The following is a 20,888-nucleotide window of genomic DNA, read 5'->3' as shown; positions in this document are numbered from 1 at the left end:
TAATACTCAAAGGAATTTTGGAAGTCCTTTTGTATGCAAGGTTAATTGATGTGATAAATAACTTGGAAGAAAATAGTCTGGTAGCCTTTATTGATTGGGGAATGTAGTATAAGAGTAATGAAGTCTTGTTGCCATTGAATAGAAAATAAAGCAGAACATTTTGGAAGTATGCAGTGAATCAAGTAATGGCAGAGTGGATTTGGGATGTTTTTCTCTTCCACTGCTGAATATCTCTAGTATTTTCTGTTCTTATTTCAGATTTGGAGCATCCAGAATATTTTGTTTAGCAATTGCATCGGCCTTTGGCGAGTGTACACCTGGAATATTAGAGTCTGGTTTTTTGCACAGAAAGAGGCCCTTTAGTACATTGTGGAAGTGTTTCCAAACAAAGATCTAGTGGTATAGATGCATAGTTCTTTGAAAGTGGAGTTGCAGGTAGACTGTGGTGAAGAAGACATTTCACACACTTGCCTTCATTGGTCAGAACATGAGTATCTGAGTTGGAATGTCATGTTGCAGTTGTACAGGACATTTGTGAAACCACTTTTAGAATACTTCATACAGTTCTGGTCATCCTTCTGTAGGAAGGAAGTTAAACTTGAGAGGGTGCAAAAAAAAAGGTTTACAAGGATGTTGTCAGGACTGGAGTGTTTCAATTGTACAGAGAGGCTGAATAGGTTGGGGTCTTTTTCATTGGAGTGTCAGGCTGAGGGTTGATCTGAATAGAGGTTTATGCGGGGCAGGGATAGAGTAAGTGGCTAAAGTCCTTTTCATAAGGTAGGGGAGTTCAAGACTAGAGAGCATAGGTTTAAGGTGAGAAGGGAAAGATATAGAATGGACCTGAGGGGTAGCTTTTTCATGCAGAGAGTGGTACATTTCTGGAGTAAACTACCACAGGAAGTGATGGAGACTGGGACAGTTACAACATTTTTAAAAACAAAATCTGGATGGGTATATGAATAGGAGAGTTTAGAGGGATGTGGGCCTAATGCTGTCAAATTGGATTTGGTCAGTTTGGGATATCTGGTCAGTGTGGACAAGCTGATACATAGGGTCTGTGTCCGTGCTGGTCAGCAGACCTCCAATTATTGTAATCTTGTTTTCCAGCAGTTGCCCCATAACTTTGTACGGTGTTTCAAGTGCTCTTCTAAATATTTCTTCAATGTCTTGAAGACTCCTGTTTCTAACATCCTTTTTCAGGCAGTGAGTTCCAGATATCTACAGCCCTCTGGGTGAAGACATTTTCCTGCTCCCTTTGAACCTCCTGCACTTTGCCTAAAGTTGTGCCCCCTGCTTATTTACCCCTCTACTGAAGGTTTCTCCCTGTCTGTCCAACCCCTGTCATCTTAAACCATTCCTCTCCCCAGCATGCTCCAGTCAAACTTAAAGCTAGACTCACCTACGAAACAGAATTGTCTGCTGTGTGCTCTATTTAATAGAGATATGGCTTCCTGCTGCTACCTGATGAAGGGCTCCTGCCTGATTGTCCTGCTTCTCGGATGCTACCTGATCTGCTGTGCTTTTCCAGCAACACGCTCTCAACTCTAATCTCCAGCATCTGCAGACCTCACTGTCTCCCTACTGCTTCATCTGACTGTGCCTCACAACTTGAGGGTTTTGCAATCCACTGGGTAGACTGTGTGGCACCCTTGGGTAAGGCAAAAGGCAAAGAGGTCTACTGATCAACGCTGCTTGGTCCTCAGATGTGATGACCCTGGTGAGATACTGCTCCTTCTAGACCTAGAATATCTAATGGTGAAGTATTGCCCCAGCTATCTGCTGTGGGAGTTTACTTCTGCTATCCTGACAGTTTACATTCCATGCAGAAGTGAAGAGCGCACTTAATGAAACTTACATTGCCGCAAATATATTTGAGACGGAATATTGAGAGACCTTGTTCTTTGTAGCCAGTGACTTCAACCAGGTCAACCTAGAGTGTGCTACCAAGGCACCATCACATCCCTGTCCCATCAGAGGTGCAAACACCTACCACTCTATTCCTCACCTGCATTTTGATAAATCAGGCCACTGGGCTGGGCTCCTCTTGGCTTACAAGCAGAAACTGAAGCGTGAGGATCTGGTACAGAAGGTGGTCCAGAGGTGGTCTCAACTAATAGAGGAGCTCTTATGTGACTCCTCGGAGTCAGTGGATTATTTCATGTTCAGGAATGCAGTAGTCAATTTAAATGAGTGTGCTACTTTGTCCAAGACAACAATCTCTTCCTCACTGTCAGCAAAATGAAGGAGATGGTCATCGATCTTATGAGGCGGCTTGGAGAACATGCCCCTGTCTGTATCAATGGTGCTGAGGTGGAGGTGCACAAGAACTTGAAGTTGCTAGCAGTAAAGATCACCAGTAGTCTCTCCTAGTCCATCCATGTCAAAACTACTGTCAAGAAAGCACACCAACACCTCTACTTCCTTAGAATGCTAAGGAAATTGCCAAGGACTCTTCGCAATTTTTAGAGATGTACCATATAAAGCATCCTATCCCAATATATCACACCTTGGAATGACAACTGTTCTGCCAAGACCATAAGAAATTAGAGTTGTGAACGTAACCTAGTCCATAATGCAAACCAGCCTTCATTCCATTTTACTCCATCTACACCACTTGCCTTGGGAAAGCAGCCAACATTGTCAAAGATCCCTTCCACCCCTGCTATACTCCTGTCTTCCATGGAGTAGAAGATGCAAAAAAAAAATTTAAACTCATACCAACATATGTAAGAACAGCTTCTTACCTACTGTTTCAGACTTATGGTTGAACCTCTTGTATATTAAAGTTGAGCTTTCTCTGTAGCAGTAACAATTCATTCTGCATTGTGTTCTATTACCCTGTTGTACTTGTGTACAACATACAAAACAATACTTTTCACTGTATATTGGTACATATGACAATAAATCAAATCAAAATCTAGTCTGCCTTCATATATAAATTTCTCCGGGCCAGGTAACATCCAGGTGAATCTCTTCACCTTTAGTACACTCACCATCCTTCCTATAGTTGTGCAACCAGAAATGCACAAAGTATGAGCATACAGCTCCATTACAACTTCCTTCCTCTTGTATTCCTTTGTTTTCACTAATAAAGGCAAATGTCCCATGTGCCTTAAAGGCAGTAGGACACTTAGATAAGGTGTTTAAGGATCTTTGGACATGCATACCAAGACCCCTTTGATCCTCTGTACTTTCTAGAGTCTTAGAGTTCCATGTGTACTCCATTTGTCTTGTTTATCCTCCAAAATTATCGAGCATTAGGAATGAAATTAAGGAACAGGTCCTCAAGGGTTATAATCTCGAACCCCATGCAAATTGGTTTGGGGATAAAATTAGAAAGTAAACACGTGTCTAAGATAGTAGTATGTGAAAGAGGCGTTGCATTTCATGGGGCATTGGCATCAATTTTGGAACGGGAGGGCTCTGTACCGATGGGGCGGTTTCCAACTGAATCAATCTGGAACCAGTGTTCTTGTGAAAAGGATAACTGGGTTGGTCACTAGGACTTTAAACTAGTGAGTTGAGGGAAAAGGAAAGGGGGGAAATGACAGGAAGTATGTTGGTAAATAAGAAGGTAAGCTGGAGTGTTTAACTAAAAGGCAGATTATGAAAGCAGTAAAAAGGAAGGATAATTCTCTGGAGATATTATTAGAGATGATGTAAATCATGGGGATATGATGACTAGCATAAGAGCACTTTACCTGAATTTGCATTTGTAACTAGGCCGATGAGTTAAAGGCACAAATCATGAATGAATATGATTTAGTGGCAGTTATGGAGACATGGTTACAGGATGGTCACGACTGGGAGTTAACTATCCAGGGGTATCTGACTATTTGGAAGGACTGACAAGGTAAGGGAGGTAGTGTGGCTCTGATATTCAAGGATGTCAGGGTGGTGCTTAGAGATGATATAAGTTCTATCGGGAATAAATTTGAATCCGTTTGGGTGGAAGTTAGAAATTCTAAGAATAAAATGTCACTGGGCATAGTCTATAGGGCCACCAAATAATAATATCACATTGGGGTGGGCAATAACTGAAGAAATAACTAATAGCTGTAAAAATGGTATGGCAATTATCATGGGGGATTTTAATCTACATGTCGAATGGTGGAACTAGCTCAGTCAGGATAGCCTTGAGGAATTTGAGTGTATTGGCAATAGTTATCTCGAACAGTATGTAATGGAACTGAAGAGGGAGCAAGCTATCCTAGATCTGGTCCTGTGTAATGAGACAGGAATAATTAACATCCACATATTTAGGGATCCTCTTGGTTGAATTTAGAATAAAGATGGAGAGTGTGAACATAAAATCCAATGCCAGGGTACTGTGCTTAAACAAGGGAGACTACAATAGGATGAGGGAGGACTTGGGTAAAGTAGACTGGAAATAACGACATTATGGTGGGACAGTTGACGAGTAGTGGAAGACTTTCAAAGCAACTTTTGAAAGTGCTCAGCAAAAGTATATTCCAGTGACAAGGAAGAAAAAAGCTAATCTTCCATGGGTGTCTAAGGGAGTAAGGGAGGCTATCAAATTGTCAGAGTAGGCATACAAAGTAGTCCAGATCAGTGGGGAAACTAGAAGATTAGGAAAGCTTTAAAAGTCAACAGAGCCACAAAAAGAGCTGTAAAATAAAGAAAGGTAGAACATGAGAAAAAAGCACAATGTGAAGACAGATAGCAAAAGTTTCTATAAATATATAAAATGAAAAAGTATGGCTAAAATAAACATTGGTCCTTCAGAGGATGAGAAAAGGCATTTAGTCGTGGGATAGGATACGCACCAAGGCGCAGCTGGGGAAACCGCAGACCGAAATCGCACAGGCGGCCAAGAAGACAGACATCCAGACCTCAACCAAGTTGGCACTGATCGCCCCCATGAAGGAGCTGAGGGAAGGAGAGGTGCCACAAATAGAGTGGTAGGATTCCTACATCATTGAGTGGGATCGAGCTGTGAGTTACTTGGATACTGGGTGGGAAGTGAGGTTCTGAGGGCTGAGATTCAAGACATCTGAGCGAGGTGGGAGTGTTTGATGCAGGCGTGGCCTGAATGAGAACTCCAGCCTGTGTCCTTGGGCTAGCCACCTGTGTGCACACGTTTGTGACTCAAACCCCACAAAACGTAGTGAAATCCGGTTGATTGCCTGGCTTGCTGATCTTTTTCCTTCGTGGGCAGCACCACTGCCTCACAGCGCCAGAGACCCAGGTTCGGGTCTATCTCTGGCGACTCTGTGAAGTTTGCGCGTTCTCCCTGTGTCTGTATGGGTTTCCTCCGGGTGCTCCAGTTTCCTCCCACAGTCCAAAGATGTGCAGGTTAGGGTGGATTGGCCATGCTAAATGGTCCTGTGGTGTCCAAGAGTGTGTGGGTTAGCCATGACGAAATGCAGGGTTACAGGGATAGGGAAAGGGAACAGGTCTGGGTGGAATGCTGTTTACAGGGTCAGCATGTGCTTGATGGGCCACATGACCTGCTTCCTCACTGTAGGGATTCTCATTCTACAAAGTGCTGTTGTGGCGCAGTGTTAAGGTCCCTGCGTCTGGGGCAGAATGCCTGCATTCAAATGCTGCCTGCATTCAAATGCCACCTGCTTCAGAAGTGCCTCGTAACAACATGTCTGAACAGGTCAACTTTAAAAACAGACAATATCTCTATCGTACTCACCCAACCCAGAGTTAACTTGGACTGCGGCCTGGGTGAAGTGTCGATAATATTTCTGAATAGAATGTTCTGGATTCAAATCCCACCACTGGACTGGATGGAATTTTAAATTAATTGAATAGAATCTGGGGTTGAAAGCCAATCTCAGTAACGGTGACTGTGACAACTGTCATCGATTCTTGTAAAAAAAAAAGAAATCCATTGCAGGTTCTCTCAATGGGGTTGGAAATCTGCCAGCCTTACCTGGGCTGTGCTTACACGTGACTCCAGACCCCACAGCGATAGGGCTGAGTCCCAATGGCCCTCTGAAATGTCCTGAGCTCGGCACTCACTCAAGGGGTAATTAGGGACGGAGACCGAATGCTAGTCTTGCCCAATGATAGGAAGTGGTGGAGGCTAGTACAATTGCAATATTTGAAAGGCATCTGGATGGGTTTATGAATAGGAAGGATTTGGAGGGATATGGGCCAGGTGATGGTAGGCTGGACTAGATTGGGTTGGGATAACTGGTCTGCATAGACGTGTTGGACTGAAGGGTCTGTGTCCGTGCTGTACATCTCTGAATATGATGAAGTTGCCGAAGCGTTGAATAGGTATTTTGTTGGTCTCCACAGTGGAGGACACAAATAACATGACAGTAATTGACAAAGAGATTAAGGTAGGTGAGGACCTGGAAGCTATCATTATCATTGAAGTAGTAGTATTGGGCAAGCTAATGGAGCAAAGGATAGACAAATCTACTGGCCCTGACTGAATGCATCGCAGGCTACTAAAGACTTGGCAGGAGAAATAGCAAGTGCAATAGCTAGTGAATTTTGTAATTTTCCAAACATTGCTGGACTCTGAGCAGTTCCAGCAGATTGGAAAACAGAGATGTGATGCCACAGTAGACAAAAAATGGAGAATTATTGACTGGTTAGCTTCTAGCTTCTATAGTAGGGAAGATGCTTGATTCTATTATCAAAGAAGAAATGGCAAGGCATCTAGATAGAAATTGTCTCGTTGGGTATGTGCATGGGTTCATGAAGGGCGGATTATGTAAAACTAATCTTTTGGCATCCTATGAAATTATTATGAGCATAGTGAATAGCAGGGACCCAACAGATGTGTACCTAGATTTGAAAAGGTGTTCAGGGTGCTGCACAAGATGCTGCTGCATAAGATAAAGATGCACGGCATTACGGGTAAAGTATTAGCATGGATCAAGGATTGGTTGACTGACAGGAAGCAAAGAGTGGGGATAAATGATGCTATTTGGGCTGGCAGTCAGTAACGAGTGGAGTACCACAGGGATCAGTTTTGGGACCACAATTATTCACAATTTACGTAGATGATTTGGAGTTGGGGACCATATGTAGTGTATCAAAGTTTGCAGATGACCATATGATGAATGGCAGAGTGAAGTGTACTGAGGACTGTGAAACTTTGCAGAGGAACATAGATACTTATGAGTGGGCAAAGGTCTGGCAGATGGAATGCAATGTTAATAAATGTGAAGTCATTCATTTTGGTAGGAGTAACAGTAAAAAGGACTATTGCTTGAATGGTTAAAAAGTTGCAGCATGCTGCAACGTAGAGGACCTGGGTGCCCTTGTGCATGAATCATAAGGTTGGTCTGCAGGTACAGCAGGGAATTAAGAAGGCAAGTGGAATTTTACCCATCATTGTGAGGGGGATTGAGTTTAAAAGCAAGGAGGTTATGTAACACCTGTATAGGGGGCTGGTGAGGTCACACCTGAAGTACTGCGTGCCTTACTTCAGAAAGGATGTACTGGCATAGAGTGGGTGCAGAGGAGGTTCACTAGGTTGATTCTGGAGTTGAGGGGGTTGGCCTGTTATGATATTGAGTAGACTGGGATTATATTCATTGGAATTTAGAAGAATGAGAGGGGGGATTCTTATAGAAACAGAAACATTTAAAATTTATGAAGGGACTGGATAAGATAGATGTAGAGTGGATGTTTCCTTACTGGCAGGTGAAATTAGAATGAGAGCATAGCCTCAAAAATAGGAGGAACAGATTTGGGACTGAATTGAGAAGGAACTTATTCACCCAAAGGGTTGTGAATCTATGGAAATCTTTGAAGTAGTTGATGCTGCATCAGTGAATGGCTTTAAAGCTAAGAGATTTTTTTTTGAACAATGCAGGAAGTAAGGGTTATGGTGAGAGTATGGGTAAGTGGGGCTGAGGCCTCAAAGTTCAGCCATGATCTTATTGAATGGTGGAACAGGCTTGAAGGGTCAGATGGCCAACTCCTGCTCCTAGTTCTTATGTTCTTACTTAAAATGCATCATCTCTGATTTTTCAGGATTAAATTTCAATTTGCTATTGTTCATACCAACTGCCTGGCCCATTTGTATCATACTGTTGTCCAAGGCTTGCTTCCTTACTATGTACTGCACCATCAATTTTTGTATTCTGTCAATTTAGTGATCGTCCCTTCTGCATTCATCTCAAGATTATTAACGTGTACATCAAAATGCAAAGGCCCTAGCACTAAACCCTATGATTTGACATTGAACATTGGTTACCAGTCACAAAGCAACCTTTTGACCATCATCCTCTGCTTCCTGTCACTAAGTCAGTTTTGGATGCAGAATTGCCCTGGATCTCATGGACTGTTTGTTTCTTAACCAGTTTGAAGTGTGAGAGCTTTTTGAAGTCTACGTAGATGACACCAACTGCACGATTCTTGTCAATGCACCTAGTCACTTACTCAAAAAATATATTGAGTCAAATTTGTTAGAAGTAACATTTTGACAATTTTATACAGTTTGGATTTCTTCGGGTAAGGAAGTATATAATTCTCTAATGAGTCAGAGATGTATAGCATGGAAACAGACCCTTAGGTTTAACCCGTCTATGCCGACCAGATATCCCAACCCAATCTAGTACCACCTGCCAGCACCCATCAATGTTGGGGAGATGGCTAAACAAATACTGCAGGAGGCCTGAAAGGAGAGGAGAAAAGATCATCACAATCAACATCCCAGAAAAAGGGTCATTGCCTGAAGTGCTTATTCGAATAATTGCATGACTTATTGTTTTCACAACAGAGACGTTAATGTTATTCTACATCTACCCACTTGGATAGGTCTACTGTTCTCTTTAGGAAGCTACTGCCTTGCTCTGCTTTTCAGAAAAACAACGACCTATGCTTCTTTCTCTCTTGTGTCCTAATTTTTGGAATTGTGCATCTTGGTTACTGCTGCATAGAGTTTGAAAAATATCTTGCCTACTTATCCCACCTCCCTCTCTGCTACATGGAAAATAATTACTGGATTAATTGCTAAGTTCTAGGTTGTCTTGATTGCATGGAGAATCCTATTAGTACTTTTGGAAAGAATTAAAGATCACTGTGAGGATCAGGCAGGAGGCCAGAGTCATCTTTGCCTTGAAACATTATAGGGTATTATATCTGGAATTGCTTTTGTAAAAAGGGGTGCGGAAACTTCCTTGTTTGAATAAAAGTCTAGCTTTCTCTCCATACCATAGATTGCTATCCTTCATTGAGCATACTGTTTCCTAACAAATGCCTCTTGAGAATTCCAATTTTGATCAAAAAATCTGTGATTGGCAACATTCAAGATACTATACAGAAATACTATTACCCCAAAAATTGGAATTCTGCTTTGGGTGGGACATAAAAAATAAATTATGGCATACTGAAGCATGGTATTTTGAAAATGTGGAAACTTAAGGCATATTGGTCTATGCAGTTTTTACAACTAAAAGCTCACTGTGAGAGCTCTGTAAGTAGATTCTCTACTTGACTGCCTGTTTGGGTGAAATAGTATCCAAAACCTAAAGATGTCATCCTGTAATGTTCAGTTTTCTTTCTTGGCCTTGAAAGTGTTGCAGACCCCAAAGTTTAAAAATGAGGTTATTTAATTTTGTTTTTTAGTAAAGCACAAATATTTATGCTGTTCTATTTTTACCAAGTATTCGTAGAGTCTTCAGATGGAATAAACTATATTTTATTTCATTACAGATGGGTGAAGATGAGATGCGAGGTTTCTTCACTAGGTATGGTGCTGTGAAACAAGTTAAAATAATTAGCGATGGAGGTGGTGTTTCCAGAGGGTAAGATATTCATTAACTAATCAAATGTATTCTTGCTCATGAAGGTTTTTTAGTCCTTTAGTTTGAAATTTAATTTTACGAATAGTTTATTAAAAGTAGTTATTTGCCAGGTTTTGGACTTCATCAGGTTAAGATGCTGTTGAGGGAAAAATTGATGGGCATGTTCATAGAACCTGCTATGTTCACTTTATACTTAGAGGATTAATTTTAATAGTTTCCCATGGTTTGAGCTGAATGTAGCTAATGGCCTAGCAACATTATCACTGGACAGTTAATCGAGAGACCCAGGCAATGCCAAGGGGAACCCAGGTTTGACTCCTGCCATGGCAAATGGTGGATTTTGAATTCACTAAAAATCTGGAATTAGTTGTCTAATGATGACCATGAATTCATTGTCAGAAAAGCGTATAGTTCATAAATATCATTTTAGGGAAAGAATCTGCCATCCTTAACTGGTATGGCCTACATATGATTCCAGATCCACAGTGATGTGGTTGACTAACTTGCCTCCGGATAGTTAGAGGGCGTGCTGTAAATGCTGGCCTAGCTAGTGATCCCCTTTTATCTCCTTTATGAATAAAATAAAATAGATGCCTTGTACATCTATATCTGTAACCATGACTGGATGTTATGAAGATATAGGACCAGAGTTAGAAGTCTCTAGGGGAGAGGGTGGGGAGAAGGAGCAGGTGGGACTTGAACTTGTGCTTTTCAACTCCGGTAGGGACACTATCACTTCATCTAAGAGTCCTTGCTTACCCCTGATAATCTTTCAACTGCTTGTTTAAGAATATATCAATTTGTCTTTCACAATATTCAAGGACTCTGCTTCTTTGCTTTGGATCCGTTTTCTCAAATGTAGTGCCCTCTAGCTCCATACCAGTTAACATAACATTAAGCAGATATGAGAATTAACTGTTGGTCAGAATGTTGTGGAAAAGGAGAAGTTTCGAACTGGCAGATAAGGGGAGCAGGTGGGAAAGAAATTGAACCTGAATATCAGCTGTGACTGTTTGGATGCGAGACGAGGCTCGATGGGCTGTATGGTTTACTCAATTTTCACGTGAGATGTTTACTGAAAGTACTGTTTTTTTGGCTGTTAAGTTAATTTCTCAAATGTGTTGAATTATTCCCTTCAAGGTTTGAATAATGCGTTCTAGATTCCCTTTGCTTTCCTATTCTGGTATTATCTCTAGCATTTTACTTTTGTCTTCAACTTACTTTTTTACTAGCTGCACTTTTATTCTGCAGCAATAAAATCTAAAGATGAGAATTTCTCTTGCATTCCTAGAGATGGAAAGAATTTGAGAAGGAATGACCAGGAAAACGTTTTCAGATGCAGGGGCTCTTGACTCAGTTAAAGCTCCCTAACTGAGCAAGAAGTAATTACCTATGTTTTCCAAATAAAGCAATGATTGTGACGTGATGTTATCTCCTTGATTCATACCTTCATGTGTCAACAGTCAAAGTCAGCTCTGTCAGTGGTCAAGAAAATTAAATTTCTAAATTTCATGCCATCAAGTCATTCCAAACCGTTGCTGCTGATTTCTTTCAAGATGAGGAGGAACTTGTGTTGGACATTTAAAAATCACAACACCAGATTATAGTCCAACAGATTTATTTGGAAGTACTGGCTTTTGGAACGCTGCTCCTTCATGAGGTGGTTGTGGAACATAAGATCATAAGACATAATTTATAGCAAAAGATTAGTGTCATGCGACTGACATGATATACAGAGGAACCTCTATTATCAGAATATCAATTATCCGAATTTTGGATTCTCTGAAGAAGATCTCAAGATCCCAATAGAAACATTATATCAGAGGTATTTCAATACTGATTACGACTCTGTGACTCTAAAAGACGCAGAGATGTACAGCATGGAAACAGACCCTTCGGTCCAACCCGTCCATGCTGACCAGGTATCCCAACCTAATCTCGTCCCACCTGCCAGCACCCGGCCCATATCACTTCCTATTCATATGCCCATCCAAATAGCACTAAAATGTTGCAATTGTACCAGCCTCCACCACTTCCTCTGGCAGCTCATTCCATACACGTACCACCCTCTGTGTGAAAAGATTGCTCTGTAGGTCTCTTTTATATCTTTCCCCTCTCACCCTCAACCTATGTCCTCTAGTTCTGGACTCCCCCACCCCAGGGAAAAGATTTTGCCTATTTACCTATCTATGCCCCTCATAATTTTGTAAACCCTGGAGCCTCTGACGCTCCAGGGAAAACAGCCCCAGCCTGCTCAGTCTCTCCCTGTAGCTCAAATCCTCCAACCCTGGCAACATCCATATAAATCTTTTCTGAACCCTTTCAAGTTTCACAACATCTTTCCAATAGGAAGGAGACCAGAATTGCATGCCATGTTCCAACAGTGGTCTAACCAATGTCCTGTACAGCCGCAGCATGACATTTCAACTCCTGACTCTGACCAATAAAGGAAAGCATATCAAACGCCGCCTTCATTATCCTACCTACCTGCGACTCCACTTTCAAGACGCTATGAACCTGCACTCCAAGGTCTCTTTGTTCAGCAACACTCCCTAGGACCTTACCATTAAGTGTATAAGTCCTGCTAAGATTTGCTTTCCCAAAATGCAGCACCTTGCATTTATCTGAATTAAACTCCATCTGCCATGTCTCAGCCCATTTGCCCATCTGGTCAAGATCCTGTTGTAATCTGAGGTAAACCTCATCGCTGTCCCCTATACCTCCAATTTTGGTGTCATCTGCAAACTTACTGTCGTGGAAGTTAAATCTACTTGACTCCACTGTTAGCAAGAACAAAGAAAGGAGCTTTATTTAAATTCTGCAGAGTTGACCCAGCGCATTCAGCTAGATGCCTCAATGTAAGGGGTACCTGAGCATAGTTCAGATACTCGCATTATACTGTTTCTTATCATGCTCTCAAGGGCAAAGACTAGGAAAACTCAAGTTGTGTTCTCTCATCCCCTGGTCTTGGACATAACAGTTCCTCAGCTTTTGCTGAGTTCGACTGTCGCAAGGTTGAGTTGAATGTTTACAAAATTCAAACCGAGACAAGCTTGCTGCAAACCTCAACAACATATTGTTTACAAAGCTCAGCACAGTGTTAAATTTTAGAAAAGCATTCTCTTTCAAATTTCACAGTAAATGGAAAATTAAGAAATTTTACATTACACTTACTAATTGTACCTCATATGCTCACATCCAAATCATTTATGTAAATGACAAAACGTAGAGGACCCAGCACTGATCCTTGTAGCATTCCACTGGTCACAGGCCTCCAGTCTGAAAAACAACCCTCCACCATCACCCTCTCTCTTCTACCTTTGAGCAATTCTGTATCCAAATGACTAGTTCTCCCTGTATTCCGTGAGATCTAACCTTGCTCAGCAGTCTCCCATGGGGAACCTTGTCGAACACCTTACTGAAGTCCATATAGATCATATCTACTGCTCTGCCCTCATCAATCCTGAGTTTTGTTTTGAGGAAGTAACAATCAAGTTTGTGAGACATGATTTCCCACGCACAAAGCCATGTTGACTATCCCTAATCAGTCCTTGTCTTTCCAAATGCATGTACCTCATGACCCTCAGGATTCCCTCCAACAACTTGCCCACCACTGAGGTCAGGCTCACCGGTCTATAGTTCCCTGGCTTCTCCTTGCCACCCTTCTTAAACAGTGGCACCACGTTAGCCAACCTCCAGTCTTCTGGCACCTCGCCTGTGACTATCAATAACACAAATATCTCAGCAATCACTTCTCTAGCTTCCTACAGAGTTCTAGGGTACACCTGATCGGGTCCTGGGGATTTATCCACCTTCATGGGTTTCAAGACATCCAGCACTTCCTCCTGTGTAATATGGACATTTTGCAAGATGTCACCATCTATTTCCCTACAGTCCATATCTTCCAAATCCTTTTCCACAGTAAATACTGATGCAAAATACTCACTTAGTATCTGCCCCATCTTTTGCAACTCCACACAAAGGCTACCATGCTGATCTTTGAGGGGCCCTATTCTCTTCCTAGTTACCCTTTTGTCCTTAATGCAAAATTGCAAAAACAAATATATTTTGTTTGCAATGACTAAAAATGAACTCTGCTTACTGAAGTGCTGCTGAGAACAGTCCTGGTCATTGATGGGAGCCCAGGCATCGTCTCCGAATGACGTGACCCCCTACCTTGAGGGGGGAGGGTGGGGTGAGCTCGCGCACGGTGTGCTGCTGCCTAGACTGCTGAACGGGGAGCAGACGTGGCAAGTGCTCACTGTGTCAATCCCATTGACCTGATTTTGGGGGTGGGGGGCTTCAGCAATGCTCCAGGTCCCTTATACGCAAGATTGTCTGCTCAGAAACAAACCCTGAGACAGAGGAAGTAAGGCAGGCAGAGCGAGGAAAAAGGAAACTGTAGAAAACTCCGAGTCCCAGAAGAGAGGCATTGAATCAATTGACCAAATAATCAATTATCTGAGCAAAATAGTGCCCGCTCATCTTGTTTGGATAATCGAGGATCCTCTGTACCGAACAAACCTGGATTGTTGTTAAGTCCATCATCTTTTAGTATGGGTTGCAGGTTTTGGTTCTTAAATGTTTAAATCCTGAACTATTTTCAAGTCACTTTCTTGAGAATTTAAGGTTTTATAACAAAAAGTGACATCTCAGCTCAGACAATGCATTAAAGGTATGAGGTCACATTCTGTCTGCATCCCAATCTTGAGTCAGACTGGTTCTATTACCAAAGTGGAATTTACAAAATATTACATTTATTGACTGCCTGCAGATTGTCTTTTTTTTTGAGCAAAATAGAATGTATCTGCAAACATATTCACCCTATAGACTTCTGTGTGCATGAGCAAGAGAAAGAGTGTGTGTTTGCATGTTTGAAGGCTTTGTAAATTGTGGGTGTGATGGGAGTCTAAGCCTGTCAAAGGGCATGGGTACGAGTGTGGCGGTTGCATGAGAATCTGAGAGAGCGTGTGCGTGAGAGAGGGTCTGCATGAGTGTGACAGTATGTAAGAGCATGTGCTTGTGTGAGTGGGGTCACCTGTAGTGGGACATGAACCCAAGGTCCTGTTTGAGGCCATCTTCATGGGTACCAAACATGGCTATCAGCCTGTGCTCAACCACTTTGAGTTGTTACCTATCCCAAAGTTGTTCTTGGAGAATGGTCACCCGAAGATCTGAGGCCAGATATTCCTGACCGCTGAAATGTTCCCTAACTGGAAAGGAACACCCATCTGATGGTGGTTGCACAGTGTCTATTCATCCGTTGTTGTAGCATCTACCTGGTCTTGCCAATGTACCATGCCTCGGCATCCTTGCAATCAGCTAATGAAATAAGCAATGTTGACAGAGTCAAATGAGTAACTGCCGTATATATGGTAGGTGGTGTCTGAACAGTAATGATGGTATCAGTGTTGACTCTGACACATCTTGCAGTGATTGACATGACAGGATTGCTGAAGGCTGGGCAGTTTGCTGCGAACAATCATCCGTTTAAGGTTTGGAAGTTGCTTTAAAAGGCGAAGTGGAGGCATAGGGAAGGTCTTGGCGAGGTGCTTATCCTCATTGATAACGTGTTGCAGGCTGCGAGGAGCATGGCATAGTTTTTTGACTCCCAGGAAGTACTGTACAACAAAGGGTACCCTGTCTTGTTGCAGCCTGTGTCTGTCTCCTGAGGAGGTCATTACGGTTTCTCGATGAGTTGAGCTTCATATCCTGCTCTTAGGAGGGCAGGCTTGAGCCCTATCAGGTGTCCGTCACAGTCCTCTTCATCCAAACAGATCCTGTGTGCATGTAGGGTGTATCTGTAGGGGATGACTGTTTTAATATGTTTAGAGGTAGAAGCTAGAGAAGAGTAGCATTGAGGTTATTCTTGGTAAGTCTAATGATGGGATGACTCTCGACTCTGAAGAACTACTACGCAGTGACATCAACGAGTTTCATCCTATCATTAGACTTACCATGGACTACCCTTTTTAGTATCTGTCTCGTTCGTGGACACATGCATCTCTATCAAGGATGGGCACGCCAGTACCTCACCCTACCGCAAACCCATGGATAGCCTCACATTGATACACTTTTCTAGCTTCCACCCTAAACATATTAAAACAGCCATCCCCTACGGACAAGCCCTATGCATGCACAGGATCTGTTCAGATGGGGAGGAATGTGACGGACACCTGATGGTGCTGAAGGATACTCTCGTAAGAACAAGGTACGATGCTCAACTCATCGATCGCCAGTTCTGACCTGTCTCAGCAAGAAATTATGATCTACTCAGGAGACAGACATGGGTTGCAACCGATAGGGTACTCTTACTTATCCAGTGCTTCCTGGGAGCAAAACCGTGTTCTTTGCAGCCTGCGACATAATATCGACGAGGATGAGCATCTCACCAAGATCTTCCTTTAAAACAACCATCAAACCTTAAACAGACGATTGTTCACAGCAAACTGCCCAGCCGTCAGGACAGCATTGACCACAGCACTCTGACCCTGTCATGGCAACCACTGCAAGACGTGTCAGAGTGTCGACATGGACACCACCCACAGTGTACATGGCAGATACTCGTGTGACTCAGCCAATGTTGCCTATCTCATACGCTGCAGGCCAGGATGCCCTGAGACAGGGTTCATTCGCGAGTCCAAGCAGATTCTACGACAATGGATGAATGGACACTGCACAAGAATCACCAGACAGGGATGTTTCCTCCCAGTCGTGGAACGTTTCAACGATCAGGGACATTTGGCCACGGATCTTTGGGTGACCATCCTCCAAAGTGGACTTTGGGATAGGCAACAATGCAAAAAGGCTGAGCAGGGCCTGATAGCCAAGTTCGGTACCCATGAGAATGGTCTCAACCTGGACCTTGGGTTCATGTCACACTACAGGTGACCCCACGACATTACATGCTCACGCTGACTCTCTCTCATACATCCATATGCAACTCTCGCCCATGTGCATACCCTCTGACGGGCTTATACTCCATCACGCCCACACACACCTACTCATGTACACTCTTGTGCTCTCTCACACGCGGGCACATACACATACAAGTCTCTGGGTGAATTTGTATTTGCCGATGCATCCTGTTTTGCTCAACAAATGTGCAACCTGCAGACAGTTAATCCATGTAATATTTTATAAATTCCACTTTGGAAATAAAATCAGTCTGACTCAAGATTGGGATACAGACAGACTCTGACTTCACACCTTTAGTGCATTGTCTGAGCTGAGATGTCACCTTTCGTAATAGAACATTAAATTATCTCGGGAAGGTGACTTGAAAGAAGTTCTGGGGTTTACAAATTAATGAACCAAAGCCTGCAACTCATTCTAAAAGATGAAGGACTTAACAACAATCCAGGTTTGTTCAATACATAATTTCAGTTGCATGACACTGTAACCTTTTGCTATAAATTCTGTATCTTATGATGTTATGCTCCACAAACACCACATGAAGGAGCAGCACTCAAAGCTAGTGCTTCCAAGTAAACCTGTTGGATAACCTGATGTTGCGATTTTTACTGATTTATTTCAAATAAGTCTATATGCTGTGGTCTTAAAACAGTGATTAAAAAAACGTTCTTGCCATTTCCTGTTCTCAAAAGCTCAAAGATACCACAATACTTCACCAGATGCCGTTTTCCTGATTGCAGAGTATAGATAGTTTGCTGGTGCTCATTTGAGCACCTTATCCTTAACCCTTCTTACTTTTTAGACACATTTATCATCACTGTCCAGCCCAATGTTTTCCAACGCTTTTCCATATCTTTCTGTCTGGATTTATCCGAATGATTTCAGTCCCAACTAAGTGAATATTCTCAGCATATCTCCAGGAAATGTTTCTTGTTCCTACTTACCATCGTCAAGATATCCTGTGGACTTATTTTTGACCCCTTTCACATTATTCATTTTTGCACGACGACAGTATCGCTGCATGTACTGGTCACTTGCAGTTTGTTTGCTGATCATACTCCCCTTGCTTCTCTGTTTTACTCTATGAATCCCCAATTTCCTGCAGGTTTGCAAGGCTGCCATCTTGACTCCATGTCCTGCCTCAATTCCACTTTCCTGCCTTTTCCCCCAAACCCCTTCATACCTTATTGATTCAAAATATGTTCATAGCCTGGAATATCCTTAGCAGTCCAACCTCAAGAGTTTTCTGCAGAAAATAATTTCATAGATTTACTACCCTCTGAGAGAAGAGTTCAGGAAGAATTTATTTTAAATGTGTGATCCCTTACTGAGATTATGCCCCTGGTCCTAAACTCTGTCTCATAAGGAGAAACAACCTCTACATCTGCACTGTCAAGCCCTTTCCAAAAATGCATGATTTCTGTCTCCCTCTCGTATTCATTTCTAAAATGAATTGCACTGCCAGTTTGTTCAAATTTCTGGAGCCTTCAGGGCTTATTATTGGGTCTGTTTAGCTCTGTTTCATAGTGGATACTTTGTTTAATTAAACAATAACTGTCAAAAATCATTTTAAAAAGTACAGTCACTAAGTAGTCCACGCCGACCATGTTCCTAAACTAAACTAGTCCCACTTGCTTGCATTTGGCCCATGCCAGTCCAAACCTTTCTTCTTGATGTACTTATTTAAATGTCTTTTAAATATTGTAACTGTACCTGCATCCACCACTTTCTCTGGCAGTTCATTCCACATATTTAGATTACTTAGTGTGGAAACAGGCCCTTCGGCCCAACAAGTCCACACCAACCCGCCGAAGCGCAACCCATCCAGACCCATTCCCCTACATTTACCTCTTCACCTAACACTACGGGCAATTTAGCATGGCCAATTCACCTAACCTGCACATTTTTGGATTGTGGGAGGAAACCGGAGCACCCGGAGGAAACCCACGCAGACACGGGGAGAATGTGCAAACTCCACACAGACAGTCGCCAGAGGCGGGAATTGAACCCGGGTCTCTGGCGCTGTGAGGCAGCAGTGCTAACCACTGTGCCACCGTGCCCCCCAATCTAATCTAATATGAACCATGCTGTGTTTTTAAAAAAAACAAAGTTGCACCCCGTCCTTTTTTTTTAAATGTTTTTGCCTCTCTTTAAAAAAACTGCTCCCACCCAAGGGAAAAGTCTTGCTATTCACCTTCTCTATGCTCCTCATGATTTTATAAACTTCTATAAGGTCAGTCCTCAACTTCATATGCTTTAGTGAACAAGTCACAGCCTATCCAGCCCACCTTTATAACTCGCCTTCCATCCTGGCAACATCCTGGTCTGTTTTCTGAACCCTTTCCAATTTAATAATATCCTTCCTATAGGGCAATCAGATCTGTACACAGTGCTCCAGAACTAACATCCTTTACAACCTCGCCTTGATGTCCGAACTCCAATACTCAAAGTTCTGAACAACAAAGGCAAGCATACGAAATGCAGCCTTAACCACCCCGTCTACATGTAACACAAAGTTCAGCAAATTACATACCTGAATCATCCCTGCACATTCTCCGTGTCTGCGTGGGTTTCGTCCGGGTGCTCCGATTTCCTCCCACAGTCCAAAAAATGTGCAGGCTAGGTGAATTGGTACTGCTAAATTGCCCGTAGTGTTAGGTGAAGGAATAAATGTAGGGGAATGGGTCTGGGTGGGTTGCTCTTCGGAGGGTCGGTGTGGACTTGTTGGGCCGAAGGGCCTGTTTCCACATTGTAAATAATCTAATCTATTCAATCTAATCTGAATCCTTGGGTCTGTTTCTCAATTCTATCGAAGGCCCTACCATTAATTGTATAAGTTCTACCTTTGCTTGCTTTATTAAAATGCAATATTTTGCATATATCCAAATTAAACTACATCTATCAGTCCTCAGCTCGTTGACCCAATTGATCACGATCTGTTTGTAATCTTGGCCTTCAATATCCACTGTAACACCAATTTTTTGGTGTCATCTGCAAACTTACTAACTATATCTCCCAAGTTAAATCCTAATCGTTTATATCTAGTAGAATGTTTGTTTTCTGCCGCCCAGACTGGTTTGCAGTGCTGTCATTTTATGTAAGGATGTTGGTCCATTTGTTTCTTATTAGACATTTTTCCTGAGGTTCTCGGTTTGGTTTCAGCCTTCCTCATAATCTCAAGTACTTGTTGGACATGAAGATCGCCAATTTAACTTATTTGCCCTGAGAGCGCTATTTAACCATTTAGTAAATTTTAATCCAACTTTGATTCTGGCACCCATGATGATCATGACAGTTATTTACTTTTGATTAAACCATGATGTTTAATGTTTCCAATTTTTGTCCCCAATTCCATTAAAGATAAGTGATTAAACAAATTCTGGATATGATCTGACAGTATTTGACTTTGTATCAGAACTAGATAGTTAATTTCTAATGTGTATTAAATACAGAGGCAAGGAAAGCAGTGGAGAGTTGGGGATGGGAATATGTGCAACGTCTGTGAATGGGTCAAAAGCAGGATTGATTAAGATCAAAGATGGTGGTGCACAGTAAAAGACGTAATAAAACAAATGTATTTTGAGAAGTAGTTAGAAAAACAGAAATCGCCAACAGCTGCCATCCCAAAAAGTAGTTAAGTTACAATTTGAAATTAGTGATGTCAGAAGACAGTGGAAGCAATAAAGTTGCTCATTTGGAATATGAGATACTATTAACATTGCTTCTATTGAGCTTTGTTGGAAAATTGTTGAAAGTCAGGGACAGGAGTCGAGGACCTGTGTAGGTTGAAGTTTAAATTGACAGTATTAGAAGCTCAGGAAAATCCAGAATGTGAACCATTTACCCAGTTTGTGTAGTGCTTAGTCCCAACTGCAAAGGAGTGTGTGTGTTTTGGACAAATTAATATGTGTACTAAACTGCAATATTTACTTGTTGAACTCAGTGTTTGGGGACCTGGATATGAGAAGGCAGGTGATTAAAAGGGCAATTGCTTTATATCCAATACTTGCATGCAAAGGTGTTGATGGAGGAGTGAACCACAGTCTTGTAGGAGAATCTCTTTTCAGAAGCCTGAAAAGCAAAAGGCTGATTTGTATCGTGTTGGCAATGATCCATTGAGTGCAGAGGTGAGTAGGACAGTGGCCTCAGGATTGCTTTTCTCTCTTATCTTCAGAATTCCCAGTCCACCCAGACCCCTTTGTTTGGCCTCTTACCTTTTGGATATTT

The 20,888-nt window shown here is 42.2% G+C and overlaps 1 protein-coding gene across 1 annotated transcript in view; it reads left to right on the top strand.

Annotated features, from left to right (window-relative positions):
• The window catches only part of dazl (deleted in azoospermia-like), a 114,742-nt gene that overhangs the window by 12,897 nt on the left and 80,957 nt on the right, over positions 1-20,888 (top strand). The window contains exon 3 of the mRNA XM_087987766.1: positions 9,655-9,746. Coding sequence (XP_087843892.1) covers positions 9,655-9,746 — 92 coding nt within the window. The remainder of the gene's footprint in view (positions 1-9,654; positions 9,747-20,888) is intronic.

This window comes from Chiloscyllium plagiosum, unplaced genomic scaffold, assembly GCF_037043375.1.
Source record: "Chiloscyllium plagiosum isolate Xiang-an unplaced genomic scaffold, Cpla_swu_hap1 HiC_scaffold_5, whole genome shotgun sequence".
Lineage (NCBI taxonomy): Eukaryota > Metazoa > Chordata > Chondrichthyes > Orectolobiformes > Hemiscylliidae > Chiloscyllium > Chiloscyllium plagiosum.
This window is presented reverse-complemented; position numbering and strand designations above follow the sequence as displayed.